We start from the raw sequence: 18,566 nt of genomic DNA, 5'->3' as shown, positions 1-18,566 counted from the left end.
AAGTGTGCTCCAAGCACAGGCACCGCCTGATCTCTGTCCTCAGCTGCTGAAATCCTTGGTCCCCCACGACAGCCAGGCTCCTGGCTCCCACTGGCATGGCCCTGAAACCAGCGGTGAGGATGGGGAACTGTGTTCTGGGAGGACTCAACTCCAACCCCAGCGACAGAGCTGGCTCCGTGCCCCCTCACATGCTGGGGTGAGGGCACTGAGCAGCTCTGAACAGCCCCCAGTGACACAGCATCTCCCGCGTGAGAGAGGGACCAGCTCAGTGGTGGGGGACGTGGGTCCCGGAGGTGACTGCAATGGGAAACCCAAAGTATCTGGGACAATGCCAACACCAGCTCCTCCATAGTGCTGCTGGCTGAGACCCTGTGGTCGGATGGAGCAAGCACCAGCACTGCATGATCGGTTCACCTGACAGCCTGTACGTCCAGCCCTGGGTGCTTTGCTGGGAGAAATCTGGGTGGCAAAGACAGTGGGGGGACAGTGGGACCCTCAGCTGGTGTGGAGCCAGATGCACCGCCTGCCCTGGGGCACCAGGAGCCCATGCTCCTGGCAGAGCCCTGTGATGCCAGCCTGGGCCCCAGGGTGGCTCTGAGGGTAGCGATCCCAGCTTTCCTCGTCATCTCTCACTTTTTTGGAAGGACAGGGCCAACCTTCCGACCGCTCCTGCTCCCTGGTCTGTGTCTAAGTTTTAAGCTTTTAGGATGCGCTTTGACAACCGTATTTTCCTGATGCAGGACACCAAGCTCCAACTCACCAGCGCTCTCCAAGCCGGCAGAGCCGCCCAGCCCAGAAGGTCCTGGTGGGACCAGGAGCAGCCGTCACCAGAAGAGACACCCGGGCAAAGGCTGGACCACTCGACCCCATACAGTACTGTGCTAGGCTGGAGCAGCCAGTGCAGGGCTGCAAGGAGGGAATCCAGCCCAGAAACCACCTAAACCCAGCCAGCACGTCCTACACAAGCGTTTAAGCTGTGGTGGGATGGATTTCCCTGGCATCCCCTCCCCGGCTCTGGCCAGGCTGCAGCCTGCCGGTGCCCAGGTGGAGTTTGCAGCAAGGCATTGCCAGCAGCGCCTTGGGCTCAACACGACGCTGCTCTCGCCCAAGGACGAGCTCTGCCCTCGCAGGAGGCGCCAGGAACAGATCTGGCTGCCACAAGATCCCTTTGTTCCCCACCCATTATCTCACCACTGGGAAGCGGCAGCAGAGCCTGACTGGCGCGGTCATGTCACAGCAAAACCTGGTGCTGGCAGCGGGGACCCTCGCCCACGCTCACCCTGCCAGGACGGTGCCCCGGGCTCTCCAGCTGAGTTTTGGAAACGCGCCCATGGGCAGGATGGCTGACCTCTGCGTTTCCCTGTCCCTGGCATGCCGTGCCATCGGCCGTGGGCAGTGCTGGTGGGAAGCAAGAGGAGCATGCGGGAACTCCAGCAAGACGGCGAAAGGCTTGATGGGGGCAGAGGAAGGCTCCTGGCAGCTGGCCTGGGCACTGCCTTTTACCTCCGTTGTGATAAATCCCCTAGCCTGACCCTTCTCCACAGCCACAAACAACCCCTGAGCCAGGCACCGGCCGCTCGGCTGGTGTGCTGGCAGCTGGGGGTTACGGCACCGGGGTCCCAAACCCGTCGGGGTCCCCGGCACAGCAGAGCTCCCACGCAGATACCCGTTATTTCAACCATCCTGGCCCTGCTGGTGTTTCGGAGTGCACCTCCCGGAGCGGGGGGCTCCCGCGGGGTCCCACAGGGCCAGGGGAGGCTGAGCAGCACAGCCACCCACCCGGGGAGGTGCAGGGAGATGCATGGGGCAGCTGTAGCCCCATCTGAGCCGCTACCTGCAGAGCTGAGAGCCCAGCCCTCGGCCCCACTCAATAACCGAGCTAACGAGAGCCGCTGTCAACAAGTCTGCAGCTCCCCAGCCCGCACGGGGAAGGACGCCTGCTCGAGGGACCGAGGAGGAGAAACCTGTTTCACTGACCTTGCTCCATCACCGCCTTCCTGGCTGCGCCGTGGGTGAGTGCGGGGCTGCGGCGGGGGGCGAGCGGCTCAGCCGCCCCTCAGGGGCACGGCGAGGAGGAGGAGGAGCGGGGCTGGGGGCGCATCGCCGGCAGGTTGGGGTGCTGGTGGGGGACGTGCCAGGTGGGAGAGCGTGACCCTGCTCCGTCGATGCCGTGGCTCCTCGCCTGCCTGTGGAGCCTTGCTCCACCCCTCACCCGCTAATAAAGCCTCCGCCGCGCCGGTCCCTCCTTTGCCACTGACTCATGGGCTGACCTAGCCCAATCCCCTAACTGCCCTGCACCTCCATTTTCTGACCTATAAAGCAGGGCTCACCCCCACCTCTCTCCCACTTCCTTACATAAGAGCACCGAGCACCAAAGCAAACCCCGCAGCACTTGGCAACCCAAAAGCGATGCCCAAGGGGCAACACTGGCTGCTCGACAGCAGCGGATGGGCTTGGCCACCCATGCCCAGGGGCATACGGACCCTCGCTGTGGGTTTTGCAGGCACTGCACAGCCCTCGAGGGTACTGGCACGCAGCCATGAGCTGGCCACTGGTTGCACTCCCAGACAACATCTCCCCAGGGGTCTTGCTCGTGTTTTGGGAGCTGGGAAGGGGGCAGTGAGCAGCATGTGCTGTTCTTGGCGTAGTGTTCTGCCCACTCCGGTGCCAAGGAATGCCTTCACCCCACTGGCCTGGTGCTTTGGCACAGCTCCAGCACCCCGAAACCCAGCTGGTCGGGTTTGGAAAGCAGGGCAGGGATGGCTGGGGAGGTGGAGGCTTTCTGGGCACCCATTGGGCTCTGCTGGACTTGTCTCTGCTGTTGGTCAGGGAACAGCCCTGGCCGCATCCTGCCCCCATCCTGCCCCCTTTCTCCTGGGAGAAGCATAAAAACACCCTCCCACCCCCCTTTTTTTGGTTTGTTTTTTTTTTGTTTTGTTGTTGCTTTTGAAGACAATGGCAAAGGCTGCTCCATGTAAAGCAGGACTGTGCCCCAAAGGGTCCTGAGTTGGGGGACAAACATCCTTGGGTCACTGTGGGGACCAGGTGACAGTGCCTGCCAGCATCCCCATGGGAAGGCTGCTGGGCAGTGGGGCCCATGGGGCACCCAGCAGGTGTGGGGATCTCCAGGGAGAGGGATACCAGAGCTTTGGTCCCCAGAACCAGCGGCGGTGCTGGGCCAGCACAGGCAGGGACAGAAGCAGGAGATGGCTCTGCCGTGGCCCAGCACTGCCTGACGTAAGAGGTTACACAAGCCCGTGCGGGCAGGGTGCTGGCAGCAACATCGGCATGTCTGTGACAGGAGCCCTGCTCTGGCTGCGGGATAACGCCTGCAGGAATGGGGACAGCCCGTCCCCCTGCCCTGTGCGGGGCATCCCTCATGAAAGCTCTGGGTGGCAGTGGCACCCCAGAGCAATACCCACGGAGTATGCACAGGGTTCCTAGAGGAGCACGGTGGGGCCGGGCAGCCCATAGAGGGACAAAAGCCAACCTGGAGAGGGGTGAAGATGGTCTGGTGGTGTCCATGTGCCCAAGAGCTCTGCCTGGGGGGGGCTGGGGTGGAGGACAGCAGTGTCCTATGGCCATGGCAGGAGCAGGGCAGGGAGACCCCTTGCCTGGAGTGAGTGGGTGGGAGAGGGCACAGAAAAGAAAGGGAGCCTGGATGGCGCTGGGACACGGTGCTGAGCTGGGTCAGCCCCATTCACAGGAGCAGGGAGAGGCTCTCTGACCCTCCCCAGGAGGCACTTTGGAAGAGCCGAGAGGGGCCCTGGGTGCCAGCGGAGCAGCACACCTCCTTGCCTGCCGGCACCAGGTGATAGATCAGCCCCCGGTATTCCAGACAGCTGGCCGAAGGCGTTAGTCACCCGGCCCGGGGCTGCGCTCAGCTCCACTGGGCAGGAATGCCACGTGCTCAAACCGCCTTTCCCCAGGGAGCACCAGCCCTGTGGCCAGGGACAGTGTCCCCGAGCTGGGGCTGGCTCGACCCTGCTGGAGGTGAAGGGGCTGGGTGCTGTGGGTGCCTCCTGGGTGGCTTTCCATGCTGGGTAGGGGTCGAGCAGGTCCCCAGCCCTCCCCAGGCATCCCATGGACACCAGGGGCTGGAGGAGGTGGCACAGGCTGCCTGCCTTCCTCTCCAAAGGCAACCATAAGCTCCTTTCTCACCACCCCAGGAACGGATGATGCCAAGAATTGCCCCAGCCTTGACAGCACGATAAGGCCATGTTGGGACTGAAGGCCAAAAAAAACCCCAACTGTTTATGCTGTTTGTTCTCCAAAATGAGTTTGTATATAAAGAAGGAGGGAGAGCTGGCAGCACTTGCCACCTCGCCCTAGACATTGTCGCCACCCCGGCTCCCCACCAGCCCTGCTACTAGCAGAGCCTTCCCAAGGGACTGAGGGCAACGAGCCTGGTGCTTCGGTGGGGCATGGGATGGGCACAGGAACCCACTTGTGATATCATTATGGACTTTTCTGGAAAGGTGATTTTGTTGACCACAGGACTTTTTACTATAGGAAAGGGAGACCTGCTGTTTGGAGGAAACAGAGGTCATGGGCATATTTTTTGCCATGGCTGACCAGGTTTTTTTCCCAGTCTGGAGCAGATGGGGTGAAATCCTGGATGGCAAGTGGTCCATGGGCTAGGGAAAGCCATCAGTCCACGTGCAGGCTGAACCTAGTGCTCCATGGGGAGCTTTCATCAGCTTCAAGGAGGCCGTTTTCACGCCTTTTTCCAACGAAACATGAGTCTAAGTCACCTCTCCCTCAACAAATTGCCTGGTTTTCCAAGGGCATCACCTATGCCACATACTGGAAGGCAACATCCTGGTCTGGAAGTGGGCTCGTGCCAGGCAGTGGGGCTATTCCCAGAACCACCTCCCGCCTCGCTCAGTAAATCCCGCTATCAGCTCCCTGTCTGGCTCCAGCTGGCCACGGCCCAGCCGGGGACAGGGTCACGCAACAGCTCCTGTATTTGCCAGCAGATCCAGCTGCCCGTGGGCTCCCTGGGCTGGCAGGTGCCAGGGTGGTGCTGGTGGCTTCTTGTGAACCCTCTGTGTGCTTTGGGGGAACCCTCCGGACTGTGCCAAGTGCCCGGTGACACTTGCCCTGCTGCCTCGAGTGCTGTGGGAGGTGGGTCTTATCTCGCCTTGTGCTAAGCTTGGCTCATTGTTGATTGTTCCTTTCCCATTCAGGAAGAAAGGAGAAAAAAAACAACCTACTTTTTCTGCAGAAGTGCTATCTGAGTTTCTGTCAAGCTGCCCCAGCAAGGACCCTCCGGAAGGGCAGTCCTGAACCAAGGTTATCCAATGGACCAGAAGAGCCCTTGCAGGATGAAGGGGCTGGTTTAGGGTGGTTTTAGGGCTGAGCTCTCGTTCATTTTGCACTCAGGCTCATACCCACCACCCCTCTACCCCTGTGCCCTCCAGCCTTCGACTCCCAGGGCTGGCAGACGGGCACCCCTGCAGACCTGGTGAGGGATGCTGAGGATGGCTCAGGGCCCCCCAGGTTCCCTGGGCTGGCAGTGGCAGCCAGCTTTACATGCTGCGACAGCTCCTACCACCCACAGTTTAGCCCTAACCTGGTTTCTATTCTAAGCCCTTTTTTTTTTTTTTTCCATGGGCCTCCTCCCTCTTTTGCTTTGCCCCACTTTGCCCTCCTGCCATGAGCTCCGGCTGCCGCTGACCCCGATCCCAGCAGGGCCTCGCTGAAGTCGGTAATAAAATGCACCAGTGAAGCTGCTTGGGTCAGGGTGGCTCCAGCTTCCCCAGGTTGCGATTAAGGAGCAGCACCTTGGATTTGCCTGCAACGGCTCATGGTGGCCGGGGGAAAGCTGGAGGAACGGGGTTGGGGAGACTTTTCTTCTGTGGCAAAAATGGTTGCGGGATTAGCAGCTTTCCTGGTGTTTGCGATTTCCTAGGAGGCTGCAAAATGCTGGGTTTTGGGCACTGGGGTTGGAGGACGGCTCCTTTGGCTAGTGCTGCTGGCAGGGCTGGGGCTGCAGCCGCCTGCCAGCCAGAGCCGACCCGCAACGTCCTCCAGGCTCCTCCAGATATTCCCTTGGTGGACTGGGATCCGGAGCACCACTGCTCCAAAGGTATCATTAGAAGAGTCCCTGTTTTTCCAAGCTAACTGGTTTTATGGGTCCGGCCGTGCTGATGAAATAGCTGCCAGGCGGTGTGTGAGTTATCCCTCTGGCTGGCAGGGTGCATCTGGGAGCTCGTCTTGAAGGAGAAACAAAAACTGCCCTCAGTGTGGTGGCACCTGCAGGAGGCAAGCTCGGCAGGGCTCCGGTGGGCTGCCTGTGCCTACTGGGAAGGATGGGCTCTTCCCTGGGGAAGGATGGGCTTTTGCCCAGGGAGGGTGGGCTTGGGACAGCTCAGCCCCAGAAGGTCAGTCCCCCCTTGCCCCGGGCGGGTGCCCCATGTCTAAAGGGCAAGGTGGGCACACGGGGTATTGGCTGGACAAGTCCCCAAGCCTGGCAGGGAGATGGAGCCATTTTTGACGGAGCTGGGACAACGGACCCTCTCCCAGGCCCCTCAGCTCAACCATCACCTCCCCTCAGCAGCCAAAAGCGGGGAAGTAGGTTACAGCTGTGCGAGACCTGGGGAGATGGGGGCACATTCTTGGAGTCCAGCTGGATTTGGGCAGCCATTTGGCTCCCGACCAAATTTCCAGCCCGAAGGAGTGACACAGCACATTGGCTTCCCACCCCAGCTGGGCGGCTCACTCCCTTCCAGGCACTGCCTCCCAGGCACGCCAGGTTACATCACACCCCAGCTGCCCTCGCTTCCCCTCTGGCTGGAGCAGCCCAGGACCACGGCACCCAGCTGCTGTTGGCACCCAGGATGGCACCAACCACCCATGCCAGGGCAGAGCCGATGCTGAGGCAGAGCACAGTCCCGTGCCCGGCAGAGGGTAGTGCCCATCCCAGGTGCAGGAGTAGCATCGTGCAATCTCTCCTCTTGCTAATTAAATCCGTGCATGGGCTTCTTAATGAGTGGGGAGCTTTTTGTCTTGCAGGAATTCCTGGTTTCCATGAATTCAACATCTCCTGATCCCACAGAGAGCAGCGATGGAGTCAAGAGACAGGCACTGGTCTGCACCCACCTTAGCTGTGGTTTCTTAAACTGGGCAGGTGCAACAGGCCTGCCAGAGCGTGTCCAAGTACTCCTGGGGAAGAAAGCAAGAGAGTTCTGGCCCACGAAGCTGGCAGGGAGACCTGGCCCTGAAAAGCAGCTGTGGATAGTGGCACGGAGTCACCCCGGCAAACAGCCCTCACTCGGCTGCAGATCAGCCCGAGGCAGCAAGTGCTGGGCAGTGCCATTCCCCCCGGCACAACCTCGCCAGGGTCCTCATCCTCCCTCCACGTGCCGAGGAGGCGGGGAACATCCCTCTTTCCTAGAGAGGGCAGAGGATGGAGCCTGGAGTTACCCTACCTGCACCGAGTGGTAAAAGTTTCGTGTGGGCGGCTGCCAGGGAGCTGCCGGGTTGGGTGCCTGCCCACGGGGACACGTGCATGGATGGCCCTGGTGGCTTTGGCTTGGGGACCAAGAGGGCACCTGGGAGCTGGGGGCTGGGCTGGGCATTTCTGTGATTGCAAGGGAAAATGTATTTCATTTTTGATGACTGGAGGTGCAATGTTGCTCCCAGCAGTGTTTTTCCAATCGCTGGCTGATGACTGGCGCTGGAGCAATGGCTGGTTCCCTCCTTGGGACCCATCGTTGCCAGGATAGGACCCCCCAGTCCTCCGGGGTCGCAGAAGGGCTGCCAGGCTGGTGAGCAAGAGGGCTTGGCCATCCCTTGGTGGCACCACCAGCAGCAGGCTCGGCATTTTGGAAGCAGAGTGGGACAGAGCTCGTGGCATCTCCACCGCGCGCCCGTGTTGGGTAACACCAGGCCAGGCAGTGACGCCAGGGACCGAGGGGTGGGGGCAAGCAGTTTCGGTCCGGGCAAGAGCAGAGGCACCCAAACCAGTGATTACCTTCGCCCTGAGCTGCTAAGTGGAGGAAGTCTGTGATTAGTTGACACCTCCAGCCAGGCTTTGGAAATTAAGCCAGGCTGCAGCAGGGGGTGGATGACAACTGCTTTATTCACTGCTGATATATAAAACTGAAAACATGGTCTGGGTACGGTATCGGGATATTCCAGCGGTGGTGGCTGAAAGAGGCGGTGGTGGATGTGCAGCAAGTCACTGGAGGCATTTGGGGTGCTCATGGGCAAGGATGGGTTTTGGTGCTGTGACTCTGAGCCCTGGGCAGAGTCTGAGTCTGAGGGCTCGGGGCTGGGATTTACACCGGGTTTGGTTTTCATATGCTTTGAGTAAACCTCCTGCACCAGCTGCTGCTGCTGGTCTCACCTGGCCCTGCAGCCTTGGGAAGGCAGGGACTGACACCTGGGGCTTGTCCTGAGCCTTAGGGTTCTCGTGTTTGCAGATGGCTGCTGAAAAGGGGAGAAGGAAGGTGGCTGCATTCCCCTCCGTGGTGTAGCTGGTATCCGCCATGTGTCCAACCCCACACAAGGAAGAGCCCCCCACTCTGCACGGGCAGTCCTGTGGGTCCATCCCTGCTCTGCAGGTGGGGGATGCTCATGGTGGTCCATCCCTGTGGCACAGCAGCACGCTGCCCTGGCCAGGACCTGGAGAACCATCGTCCCATCCGCAGAGCTGGGAGGGCTCAAGTCCTGCCATGCCTTGTGGCCCCTAAAGCTTGCAGCACCAAGGAGCTAAACTGATACCTCCATACCTGCCTGCTGCTGGTAGGTAAATCCCAACTGTTCTCACCCCAAAGTGAGCATCGTTGAGGGCTAACAGAGCCGTTCCCCACGTGCGACCCCCCAGCACCCCTCTGGGAGTCAAACAGGGATGAGAAAAACATGGCAGCAATGCAAAGGATGGTGTGAATGACACTGGGGGTGTGGGGTTTGCACCCCCTTTCTGGCTGGGCAGTACCCTTTGCGGGGCTCTGTTGTTTAGCTGCTTCCCTCCCAAGGTGCTGGGCGGTGCAAGGCAGCGCTGGACCAACACAGAGCCTGGATAAGACCATTGGCCTCCGTCCATGGTGCCTCCCTGGCAGCCCATGCATGACCTGGGAGAGGGCAACATGGCTTTGCTTGCTCTGTCTCACCGCAGTCTGGTCTGTGCCGTGCCGCCTGGCGCAAACAGATCGGCCAGATTAGCCAGCACTGGGATCCAGTTTTTTCCCGGAGCTGCCGAGCACAAGCAGGAAGTTTGCCATTGCCCGAAGTGGCCCTTTGTGCCCTGCAAACAACGGGACATCTCAGGAGGGTACTTATTTAAGGCTAAAAAGCATGACGTTGCCACGTCCCAGCAGGGCTGGGAGCATGTGAGCTACTGAATGGCCCCAGACGGATCCGGCATCTACCACCCTTGCCAGCCCCGTCCCAGCCAGGCACCGCTGGAGCTTGGAGGTAGGCTGGGGCTGCACCCAAGGTCTTGGTCCCTGGGAGGGGACTTTGCACCCCACGGGCTGGGGCTTGTTGGCTGTGCCACCCCCGGCACCTGCTGAGAGCTCCTTGCCCCAGCACAGGGGTCAGGCTGGGTCTCGCCTTTTGGGAGCCCACCAGCCCGGTGCTGAGCATCCTGCTCTTTTGGCAAAATGACAGCAAGAGCAGCCGTTGCACGGAGCTGCAACTCCCTCTGGTGCCTGCCCCAAGGCTCCCGAGCTCATCCCTCTTTCCTCATCCCACAGCCCCACAGGGATGGAGGGTTTGGGATGGCCTGGCTGGCCGTGGGGCAACCCCACTGCGGGTGGGTGAGGGGGAACCAGAGCCGAGCTCCCAGCCTGGCAGCAGCCATGGGAGCTGCTTGGCCACGGAACCTGGGATGTGCCAAACATCCTTGTGCCAGGGCCTGAATCTGGGGGGACGGAGCTGCTTTCGGGGTGATGGAGACAGGGCTTTGCCTGCAGATGGAGCTGCTGGTTCGGCCGTCGGGCTCAGAGGAGGACTGGGGTGAGGTGTTACACACATTTTTCCTTCTTGAGGACCCTGTGGCTCTGCCAGACCCCCAAAAGAAAAGAGGACAGTGTTTAAGCTTTCCCTGCTGGGGAGAGGATGGTGATAATTAATCCTTATTAAGTTAATTACTCAAATGTGCTTGGCCTGAAAGAGGGGGCTGGAAACCCCACCCAAATCCAGGTATTAAAAAAGTGAATCTCTGCAGCCCTGGTGATGCCAGGGGAAAGGGGATGGTGGTTTTGGGGTATCTGGCTGCAGCACCAGGGGAGCTGATGGTGCCCTGCTGCCAGCTCCTGCAGCCTGCTCCTTCCTCCCCAGGGCAGGAGGAGGAGGAGGGTGCGCAGGGTGGGTGTCTGTAGGGACAGAGGGGCTACCATGGGGGCTCTGCCCCCCACCACAGCCCTGGGGTGCAAATACTGCAACTTTTGCAAACAGCTCCTGGATTTGGGGCTGGAAAAGGCCCCTCTGGGGGCTGCGGTGTGCTCTGCCCCACAGGTTGAGGGAACCTCAGAGGGATCAGCAGGGAGCAGTTGTGGCTGCTGGGTCCTGCCAGCCTGGTATGTGTGTCCTTGTGCCACGCTAAAATGGGCAGTTTTCCCCTTGTTTAGGGGCAGTGACATGGGAGGACCACCCTGGGGGCCAGATTTGGCCTTTCCAGGTGCCAGCTGGGACTGGGCTCTGTCCTGTGGGTAGAGGGGCTGGAGGCTGGACGAGGGCAGCAGCAGGGGCCCGATCCCTAGGGCTCCTTTGGGATGAGCAGCTGCCTGTGGAGGCAGTGGGGTCCGCTCACGGGACCCCCATGCTGCCTGGGGTGAGGGATGGCTGCAGGGTCGGCAGCCACTGGCGAGAGCTTGCTGCTCCAGGGATTATGCTGATCCCCTCCAGCTGCCCTGCTGCGTGCCGCAGGATTTCTGAGTCTTTAACGTATTTTTCCTGCTAAATTGGAGGTGTTTGCATCCACAGCGCAAGGGGCAAGTCAGCATCTCCTTTCATCCCTAAAATCTCAGCTGGGTCAGTGGGACTGCATGGCTTTGCCTGTGTGTGGTGGAAAATCAGATGTAAATTGAGGTTAAAGTTTCTTTTTGAAAATGGAACTCAGCAAGGAAGCAGCTTTAGGGCTACAACCCCAAATCTGCTGGCCTGCCTTGTGGCTTTGCAAACTCTCTTTATGGCTGCTGCTCTGCTGTGAGCATCGTGACTCCCACCTTTGCTGCAGTTCAAAGGAAGAGGCTCTTAGGGATTTGACAATTTTCCCCAGAAACCAAAACTCAGCCTCCCCCGCAGGGTTTTCAGCCCACTATTTCTCCTCTTCTCCCAGGTGGTCCCTGGTCCCAGCAGCAGCACAGGACCAAGCAATGCCATGTGCCTGCCTCTGCCCAAGCACACCGGCACGCTCCCTACAAGCTGCGGTGGGATCCTGCTGTCTCATGTTGGTCTTGGATGTGGGGCTGATCCCCACCTCCTCCTCAGCTGCCACCACATAACCAGTTCTGCCCTGTCCTGCACTTGTGCAATGGCAGCTCCACCACCACCCACCTTTAGCCCTGCTGAACAGCAGCAGCCCCAGCACCCTCGGAAATTCATCACCCTGCCGTCCCTCATGGTGATGTCCTAGGTGTGATGAAGGTAACGAAGGCATCAGACCCAGCAGCCCCACCTGATGCACCCCTTGGGTCTGACACCCACCTCCCCCTGGCCCAGCAGCACCCGTAGGTGCTCTCCCGGCCACAGACTTCCCTCGCTAGCAAGTGGGTGATGAGAGTTGTGCTGTGTATCAGAATGAATCCCTGACCTGGCCAGCTGCAGCCATCCCTGCAGCTTGCTGGGCTTCAAACACTGCTGTAATTCGTTAGTACCCCTGGCTCTGGAAATGATCTTTCGTAATACAAGCTCTTACAGCAGAAATGAAACCTCAGCAGGTCTCTAACGCACCCTCAGCTCTGTCCCTTTTGCGGTAGATGTGATTTTTTAAATTGGTTTTTTGTTTGTGGGGTTTTTTTCCCCCAGGGTATGATGACAATCCCCTAGGACTTGGCAAAACTTGGGTGCAAGGTTTTCTTTCCTGCGAGCTGCTGCAGTGACGTGCTGAGCCTGTGCCAGTTTGGGGCTGGGGTAACCCGGTGATGGGTATAGCAAACCACCTATGGATTTGCTAATGTCAGTGTTCATCAAGGTTTTGGAGGATCAGTTGGGCTGATTCAGTTTTTGGTTAGGAGAAATAACAAAGCAAGAAGACATCCAGTGCCACACCAAGAATCAACGTGTTTTTAGCCTTCCTCCATAAAGAAATGGGGCTCAGAAGGTCCCGGTCTGTGCACAGGCATCCCCAAAGCTTTTGGGGAGCCTGTGCTGTGTCTGGGTGATTAGTTACGAGGCAGAGATAGAAAAGGGAGGAAATTCTTAAGAAATTCCTAAAAACAGCCCAGAGGGGAAGAGAGACTCTGTGGGTGTCAGGGCTGGGTGCAACAGCTGCTGGGCACAGATTTGGGGTGCCCTGGTCCCTGGCAGGTGTCCAGGGGCTCAGCAATCCCCCCCAGCATAGACGAGGGTGCTGAGCGGCTCCGCAGCAGCAGCAGTTTGGGCAGGCAGCCGCGCAGCCGTGCGCTGCCCCTCCTTCTCGCAGCCGGCTCCCTGCTGCCGGTAAGGCTGCCTTTCTCCCCAAAATCCTTCCCTTGTGGGCCAGGCAACCTTTGCTCCCGCTCTCCGGCAGAAGCGAAACCCTATCCCTGTCCTCAGTGCTCCGCTTGGGTTTCTCGCAGCTATTTCTGGCACTTGGCTCCTTCGCCTCCAGCGTTTCCACTGCTTCTCTCCATCTTTTTTCCACTCCTTCCCTCCTCCGCTGCTCTCGCCTCCCCGTGCCCTCCGCCGAGCATCCTCCCCACGGCCCCGCCACAACGGCTGCTCCCTGAAATGGGCCGCCAAGGCAGATTATTGCCATCGCTAATCTGCATTCTCCCTCCTCCCCGTCCTCCCCTGCTCCTCCCTTCCCCAAATCGTTGCTGCACAGCACCCTGTGCGGTGCCGCTCCGGCTGGCCGCCCTGGACAGCCAACGCTGGGAGAGCCACCGTGCCGGGGCTGGCGTGAGTAGGGGGCTGGGGTGGCCGGGGTGTCCCTGGGGTGGGAGGCTGGGTGGTTCTCTGGCCATCTCTGCTGGCTGCGTCTTCCTCAGATTGTTTGCTTTTTTGGATCCCTGTCCTTCCCACGTCCTTCGGAGGCAGCGGGAGCCGGGAAGCCTGTCTGCGGTGGGTCAGGGTGCTGCGGGTGCTCATCTGCGGGTGCCACCCTGGGTGGCCTCTGCTCGGCAGGGAGATGCCGCTGGAGGAAGGGGACCCAGTGAGGCAGAGGGGACAGCAGGCCAGCGGTGAGGTCAGCAGTACCCCCTGCCTCAGGGCGACGGGGGACCCCTCGCTCCAGGGCATGCCAGCGCCCAATGGCAGCAGGATGGAGGTGACGGCAGAGTGCTGGGAGCTGGAGCCAGCGCTGGGTGACAGGGATGTGACGCCCAAGGGGGCCCCGCCACAAGCAGAGCGACACGAGGAAGCCCTGATGGCTGAGCTCTCGGAGCTGGTGCGGAAGGTGGTGAAGAGCAGCAGCTGGTGGGAACGGCACGGGGTGGACGTCAGCATCCTCGCCTGCAGCTTCCTCCTGCTCCCAGCAGGTAACCTGGCTCAACCCCCCTAAACCGCGGCCAGAGGGGTGCTGGGGGGGTGTCCCACTGCCTCCTCACAGCTTTTGCACTGCTGGTACAACTTTGTGCTGGAAGCCTATTAGCAGCCTATTAAGCCTAAGACAGAGCTGCAATTACCCCTTCACCCCGTGCCACGGGGCACTCTGACCCTGCTGGGAAGCCACAGCAGGTGACAGTGGCACCCAGGGTACAGCCTGGAGTGGGGGACAGTGCCCAGCAGATGGGCACAGGGCAGGACAGTGAGTGGCATGCCCTGCCATGGGGCAGAGAAACCCTGGCAGTTTTGGTGGCAGTGGCCCCAGCCACGGTGAGTGCAGGGGGACACGGTCGAGTGCGGGACTCCAGCAGCATGGTTAGAAAAATGCAGCTGGTGCCTTCTCCTGCTTTTGAACTCCTGGGCATGCTGAAATCCTGGCAGAGTCATATTTGTCAGCAGTGGGATCCCAGCCAGAGCTGCAGGATGCGACCTGGCACCAGCAGCACCCGGTGCCGTCGTGGCTGGAAATGGGCAAACCTTCAGCAGGATGGCGAGCCTGGCTCGTCCAGCTGTGCAGGGCGGTGGGGGGAAGCTTTCTGGCTCAGGTAGTTTAAATACCTGTAACTACATCTGAAAAACAGGTTTAGGGCAATGGCTGGCAGGTTTGGGTGTAGCAACACCTCCAGCCCGGCTCAGATGCAAGGAGGGCTGCAGTACATGTGCGTGGCCGAGCTCCTGCCTGGCTGGTTTCTCCACAGGGCTCCTGTGCCTACGGTCATCCCAGGCCATCCCTTTCCTGGCGGGTGTCCTCACCCTTGGCGTGGTGCATCACACCCTGACGGTGAAGGGCAGCCATCTGGCCAGCCACAATGCCTTGACCGAGTCCAAGTCCTGGAGCAAAGTGTGGGCCATCTTCTTCATTGAGGTTAGCAGGGCTATGGGGTTTGGGTGGCAGCCCCCCCAAAAGTCCCATCAGTGCCTTGCCAGCACCCCCTGAGCCCTTCAGGAACAGCCACTGGAGAACAAGATGGATCCAAACCCTTCCTGATTCATGTGTGGGAGAATTAAATGAAAAGCAACACTTGACCAGGAGCACCAGGAACATCCCTGCCTGTGGGTCTTGCGCTAGGCTTGTGCTGGTCCCCTTGGCTGTGGGGCTGCAGAGCAGGGCAATACATTGTGGGGAACGGTGGGAATGGTTTGCAGTGCTTAACTCTGAAGAAGTCCATTCTCAGACTGGTTTAGAGCCTATGGAGTGCAGAGCATCTCCCCTGGGTGCCTCTTACTGGGTGCGGAGCATCTCCCCTGGGTGCCTCTCCCATGAGCCCAAGCCAGGCAGTGCCTGACCCTGGCGCTGTGGCTGTAAGCATCACCTCTCCTTTCTCTTTCCTCCTAGCTCTGCTCAGCTTTCACAGTCGAGCAGGCCACCTACAACCATGTGAAGATCCACCACGGCTACACCAATGTCATCGGCCTGGGGGACTCCAGCACCTGGAAGCTTCCTTTCCTGAACCGCTATGTCTACATGTTCATCGCACCTCTCACAGTGCCCATCCTAACCCCTCTGGTTGCACTTGGTACGTGTCCCAGCCACCTTGGGACGGGGTGCTGGGTATGCTGAGCTCCTTTCTGTCCAGGTCTCAGCCCACCAAAAGGTCCTGCTCGGTTTGGAGGCATCATATTAACTATGCCAGCCTGTAGGACACAGGTCTGCAGTGAAGGCAGGCGATGCTGCACTTGCTCTGGGGAGGGCATCTCCTGTATCTCTCCTTTCTGCTGGTGCTCAGAAAACACTTCATATTTTCCTGTGCTGGATGTTGAAAGCTCTGGCAAAAGCCATCCTGAGCCTGAAGTGCCCCAGATTTGCTCTCCGTTATTTCAGACCCTTGGCCAAGGCAGGGTTCAGCATCACACGTAGGTCTGTGGCTGGTCAGAGCATCACACAGGGTGCCTCTGATGACTGCACATGGAATGGGGTTGTGGAGGGCAGGATACAATGAGGTCAGGCAGGCAAAGCAGTGACTCGGAGGAAATACTGGTGCCAGAAAACAATCAGGGAGAAAAGCCCAGAAAATACTAAGAGGCTGAGGTAGCCCAGCCCTCTGGGCTGAACAACACAGCTCTGGACAATGCCAAAAGTGCAGACAATTGCTTGGCAAACTGTAAGAAATGAAGACGCATCCAAATCCCTGTGTGATGATGCACAGCTGGACCCACTGCCAGGCCTGCAGCCCACAGGGCACTGCCCTGGCGGGCTCTGGGCTCCAGGCCCAGAACCCAGCAGGTCGGCAGGGCTGGGAGATTGGGGTCAGCCTGGAGGATGGGGAAGGAGAGATAAGGAATGGGCTAGGCTGGGCTGCAGTGTCGTTGGCATGCTGGGCAGCCTGCCCGCTGGAGCAGCAGTGATGGCAGGGAAGCGTCAGCACCTCTCCCATGTGCTGCCTCTTCTTCCTTGTGCAGATTTGTTGAGGAACGTGAAGTGGAAAGCAGCTCTCCGGACCCTCTGCTGCATGTTTCTAGGTCTTTACTGCCATTACTGGCTGCTGCTCCACGTCTCAGGCTTCCAGTCATCATGGTCCGCACTGCTCTGCATGCTGCTCACCCGCTCACTCCTGGCCCATCCCTACATCCACGTCAACATATTCCAGGTAGAGCCCTGAGGTTCCAAGATGTCCCAATGGTGCTGGAGACAGGCCAGCCACCACCCGGCGCTGGTGACAGAGCCCTGACACTGCTGGCTGGAGCTTGTGTCAGCTTAAGGCAAGCAGGCTCAGCATTGCCTCCCTCATGATGATGTCGTCATGGGGAGGATCAGGCTGGTGGTGCTGGGGTGGGAAGTGGTGGCCCTGAGAGAACATCAGGGCAGGTGGGTGCACGGGGTGATGTCCTCTGCGGTGGCTTGCAGGATTCAGGGGGCGGGGTGGTGTGTTTGCAGGTGCTATTACAGGTGCTGGGATGAAGGGAGGCTGGTGGCTCAAAGTGTGGGTGCACTGCAGGGACAGAGCCTGGGTGCTCCTTGGTGGCTCCATGGGCAAACCCAGCTCTGGGGTTGGCAGCCAAACCCCAAAATGTGGCTCAGCCTGGCCAGCACCTTTGTGTCCTGGCATGGCCAGAGCCCCTGCTGGGAAGGGGAGAGATGGTGGGTGTCACAGGGTCCCCATCCTACCTCTCTCGCAGCACATCGGCCTCCCCATGTTTGCGGCCGATCGGAAACCCAAGCGGATCCACCTCATGAGTCTGGGAGTCCTCAACCTGCCCCGCAACATCCTGCTGGACTGGTCCTTCGGCCACTCGCTCATCAGCTGCCATGTGGAGCATCACCTCTTCCCCAGCCTCTCCGACAACATGTGCCTGAAGGTGAGATGGCCCCCTGGGGTGGGTTAACATGTTGTGAGATGACATGGGGACGAGACCAGCCATCTCCCCACCACCTCCTCTCCCTGCCACCAGACCTCCCTGTGCTGTCCCCACCATGCTAGAGATCTCTCGCTGCTTCACAACAGCCCCTAACCCACCTCCCTCTATCCCCACTCCAGTTTCTCCTGGGTTTCCACTCCCTGCTCCTACCCCTGGTCCCAGTTCCAGCCTGCAGCAGCCTCCCAGGATCCTCCCAACTCTTCCCTTGGGAAAGTATCTCCAGTGCTGCACAGTCTGGCTTTTGGTTCAGCCAACGTCCAGGCAAACCTCCTATAATTTTGGTCGTGCCCTTACTTGTTGCTCTGAGGTGTGGCGTGTGTTCCAAACGTGGACTCTGAGCACTGCCCCGGCTCGAGGGGGTCCCAAGGCAGATCCATCTGCTGCCCTTTGGTATCTCTCCTCATTTAGTGCTGTGCATTTATTTTCAGTCTCAAGTCACAGGGAAAAATAAGTAATAGGAACAGAGGGAACAGGAGCACCAGTGGGTTTCAGGTCTTGCCCTTTGCTCGAGCTCACGGGGCTGGTAGGACCAGCCTCCTGCAGAGGCGTGTTGCAGAGAAGGAGTAATTAAGTTGGCGGCAGCCTCCCAGCCCTGCCATCGAGCTGGCTGTGTGTCCACATTGAGGATAAGTATGGGTGCAAGTGATGAGCATGCGTGGCTGGCCCTCATTAAAAGCCTCATTAGGGCATCTCACCTAATCCAGAGCCCTGCAAAGGCATTTTGCCAGGGTGGAATCCCTGTGTTGCTGCAACTGGAAACTACCTTCCTCTTAATTTTCATGCAAAGATCTTATGGTTGGTGCTCCAGCCCTGCTTTGGGCATGGGGGATGGGTTTTCTGGGCACCTTGCAGGGAGCTCAGCGATGCCTCAGGCTGGGACACTTGTACTAGTGCCACACAGAGGTGACTGTGCCTTTGTCTTTGTAGATCAAACCCATCGTCTCCCAGTACCTGAAGCAGAAGAAGCTGCCATACAATGAGGACACCTACGCCTCCAGGCTCCAACTTTTCCTCCAGAGATATGAGGAGCTGATGGTCCACGCTCCCCCCATCACGGAGCTGGTGGGCATCCAGTGAGGACAGGGACCCAGGACTTGGGGGGCTTGCATCAGGGTTGGTGTTAGCAGGATCGGGGCTACACAGACAAATGCCTCCATAAAGCCATCGTGTAGGAAACATCTCTCCCCAATGTCTTGCTTTTGGCTAGATAGTGATGCATGGAGCCACTGCAGGAGGCGAGCTGGGAGGTGCAGTGCTGGGGACAGAAAAAGGGGGGGTCCGCCCCCGTTATTCCCAGCCAGGGATTAGTTTTATCCACTCTGCTTTCATGCCTGGGGCGGGGAACCCCCCCATCTGCTGGCTGGGGTCTCGCTGCAGCCGGACCATGGGGGATGCGGTGGGATGTGGCGCTGTGTCTGGGGCATCTGGAGCTGGGTCATGGCTGAGAACCACCAGGATCTGTAGGATGGAGCTGCAAATGTGTGGTCAGGAGCTCAGTGAAGGGATGGATC

General features: G+C 59.4%; 1 protein-coding gene across 2 annotated transcripts; it reads left to right on the top strand.

Annotated features, from left to right (window-relative positions):
• Positions 1–12,922: 12,922 nt before the first annotated feature.
• On the top strand, positions 12,923–18,231 carry FADS6 (fatty acid desaturase 6). 2 transcript variants are annotated; one of them, XM_056326553.1, is made up of 7 exons: positions 12,923–13,053; positions 13,279–13,631; positions 14,397–14,563; positions 15,035–15,215; positions 16,099–16,286; positions 16,816–16,995; positions 17,983–18,231. In XM_056326553.1, the coding sequence occupies exons 2-7, from the start codon at positions 13,283–13,285 to the stop codon at positions 18,130–18,132; spliced, it is 1,215 nt and encodes a 404-aa protein (XP_056182528.1). In that variant the 5' UTR covers positions 12,923–13,053; positions 13,279–13,282; the 3' UTR covers positions 18,133–18,231. The 2 variants fall into 2 exon arrangements, with proteins under 2 accessions (XP_056182528.1, XP_056182529.1); XM_056326554.1 differs by having other exon boundaries at positions 12,940–13,053; positions 13,363–13,631.
• The last annotated feature ends 335 nt before the right edge of the window (positions 18,232–18,566 follow it).

Source organism: Falco biarmicus, chromosome 1 (assembly GCF_023638135.1).
Source record: "Falco biarmicus isolate bFalBia1 chromosome 1, bFalBia1.pri, whole genome shotgun sequence".
Taxonomy (NCBI): domain Eukaryota; kingdom Metazoa; phylum Chordata; class Aves; order Falconiformes; family Falconidae; genus Falco; species Falco biarmicus.
This window is presented reverse-complemented; position numbering and strand designations above follow the sequence as displayed.

Excerpts from the sequence above, each read along its gene's own strand:
- FADS6 (XM_056326553.1), top strand. The coding sequence starts at position 13,283 with ATGCCGCTGGAGGAAGGGGACCCAGTGAGGCAGAGGGGACAGCAGGCC. Across the intron at positions 13,632-14,396 it reads CTTCCTCCTGCTCCCAGCAG|GGCTCCTGTGCCTACGGTCA; the intron begins GTAACCTGGCTC and ends GTTTCTCCACAG. Across the intron at positions 14,564-15,034 it reads GGGCCATCTTCTTCATTGAG|CTCTGCTCAGCTTTCACAGT; the intron begins GTTAGCAGGGCT and ends CTTTCCTCCTAG.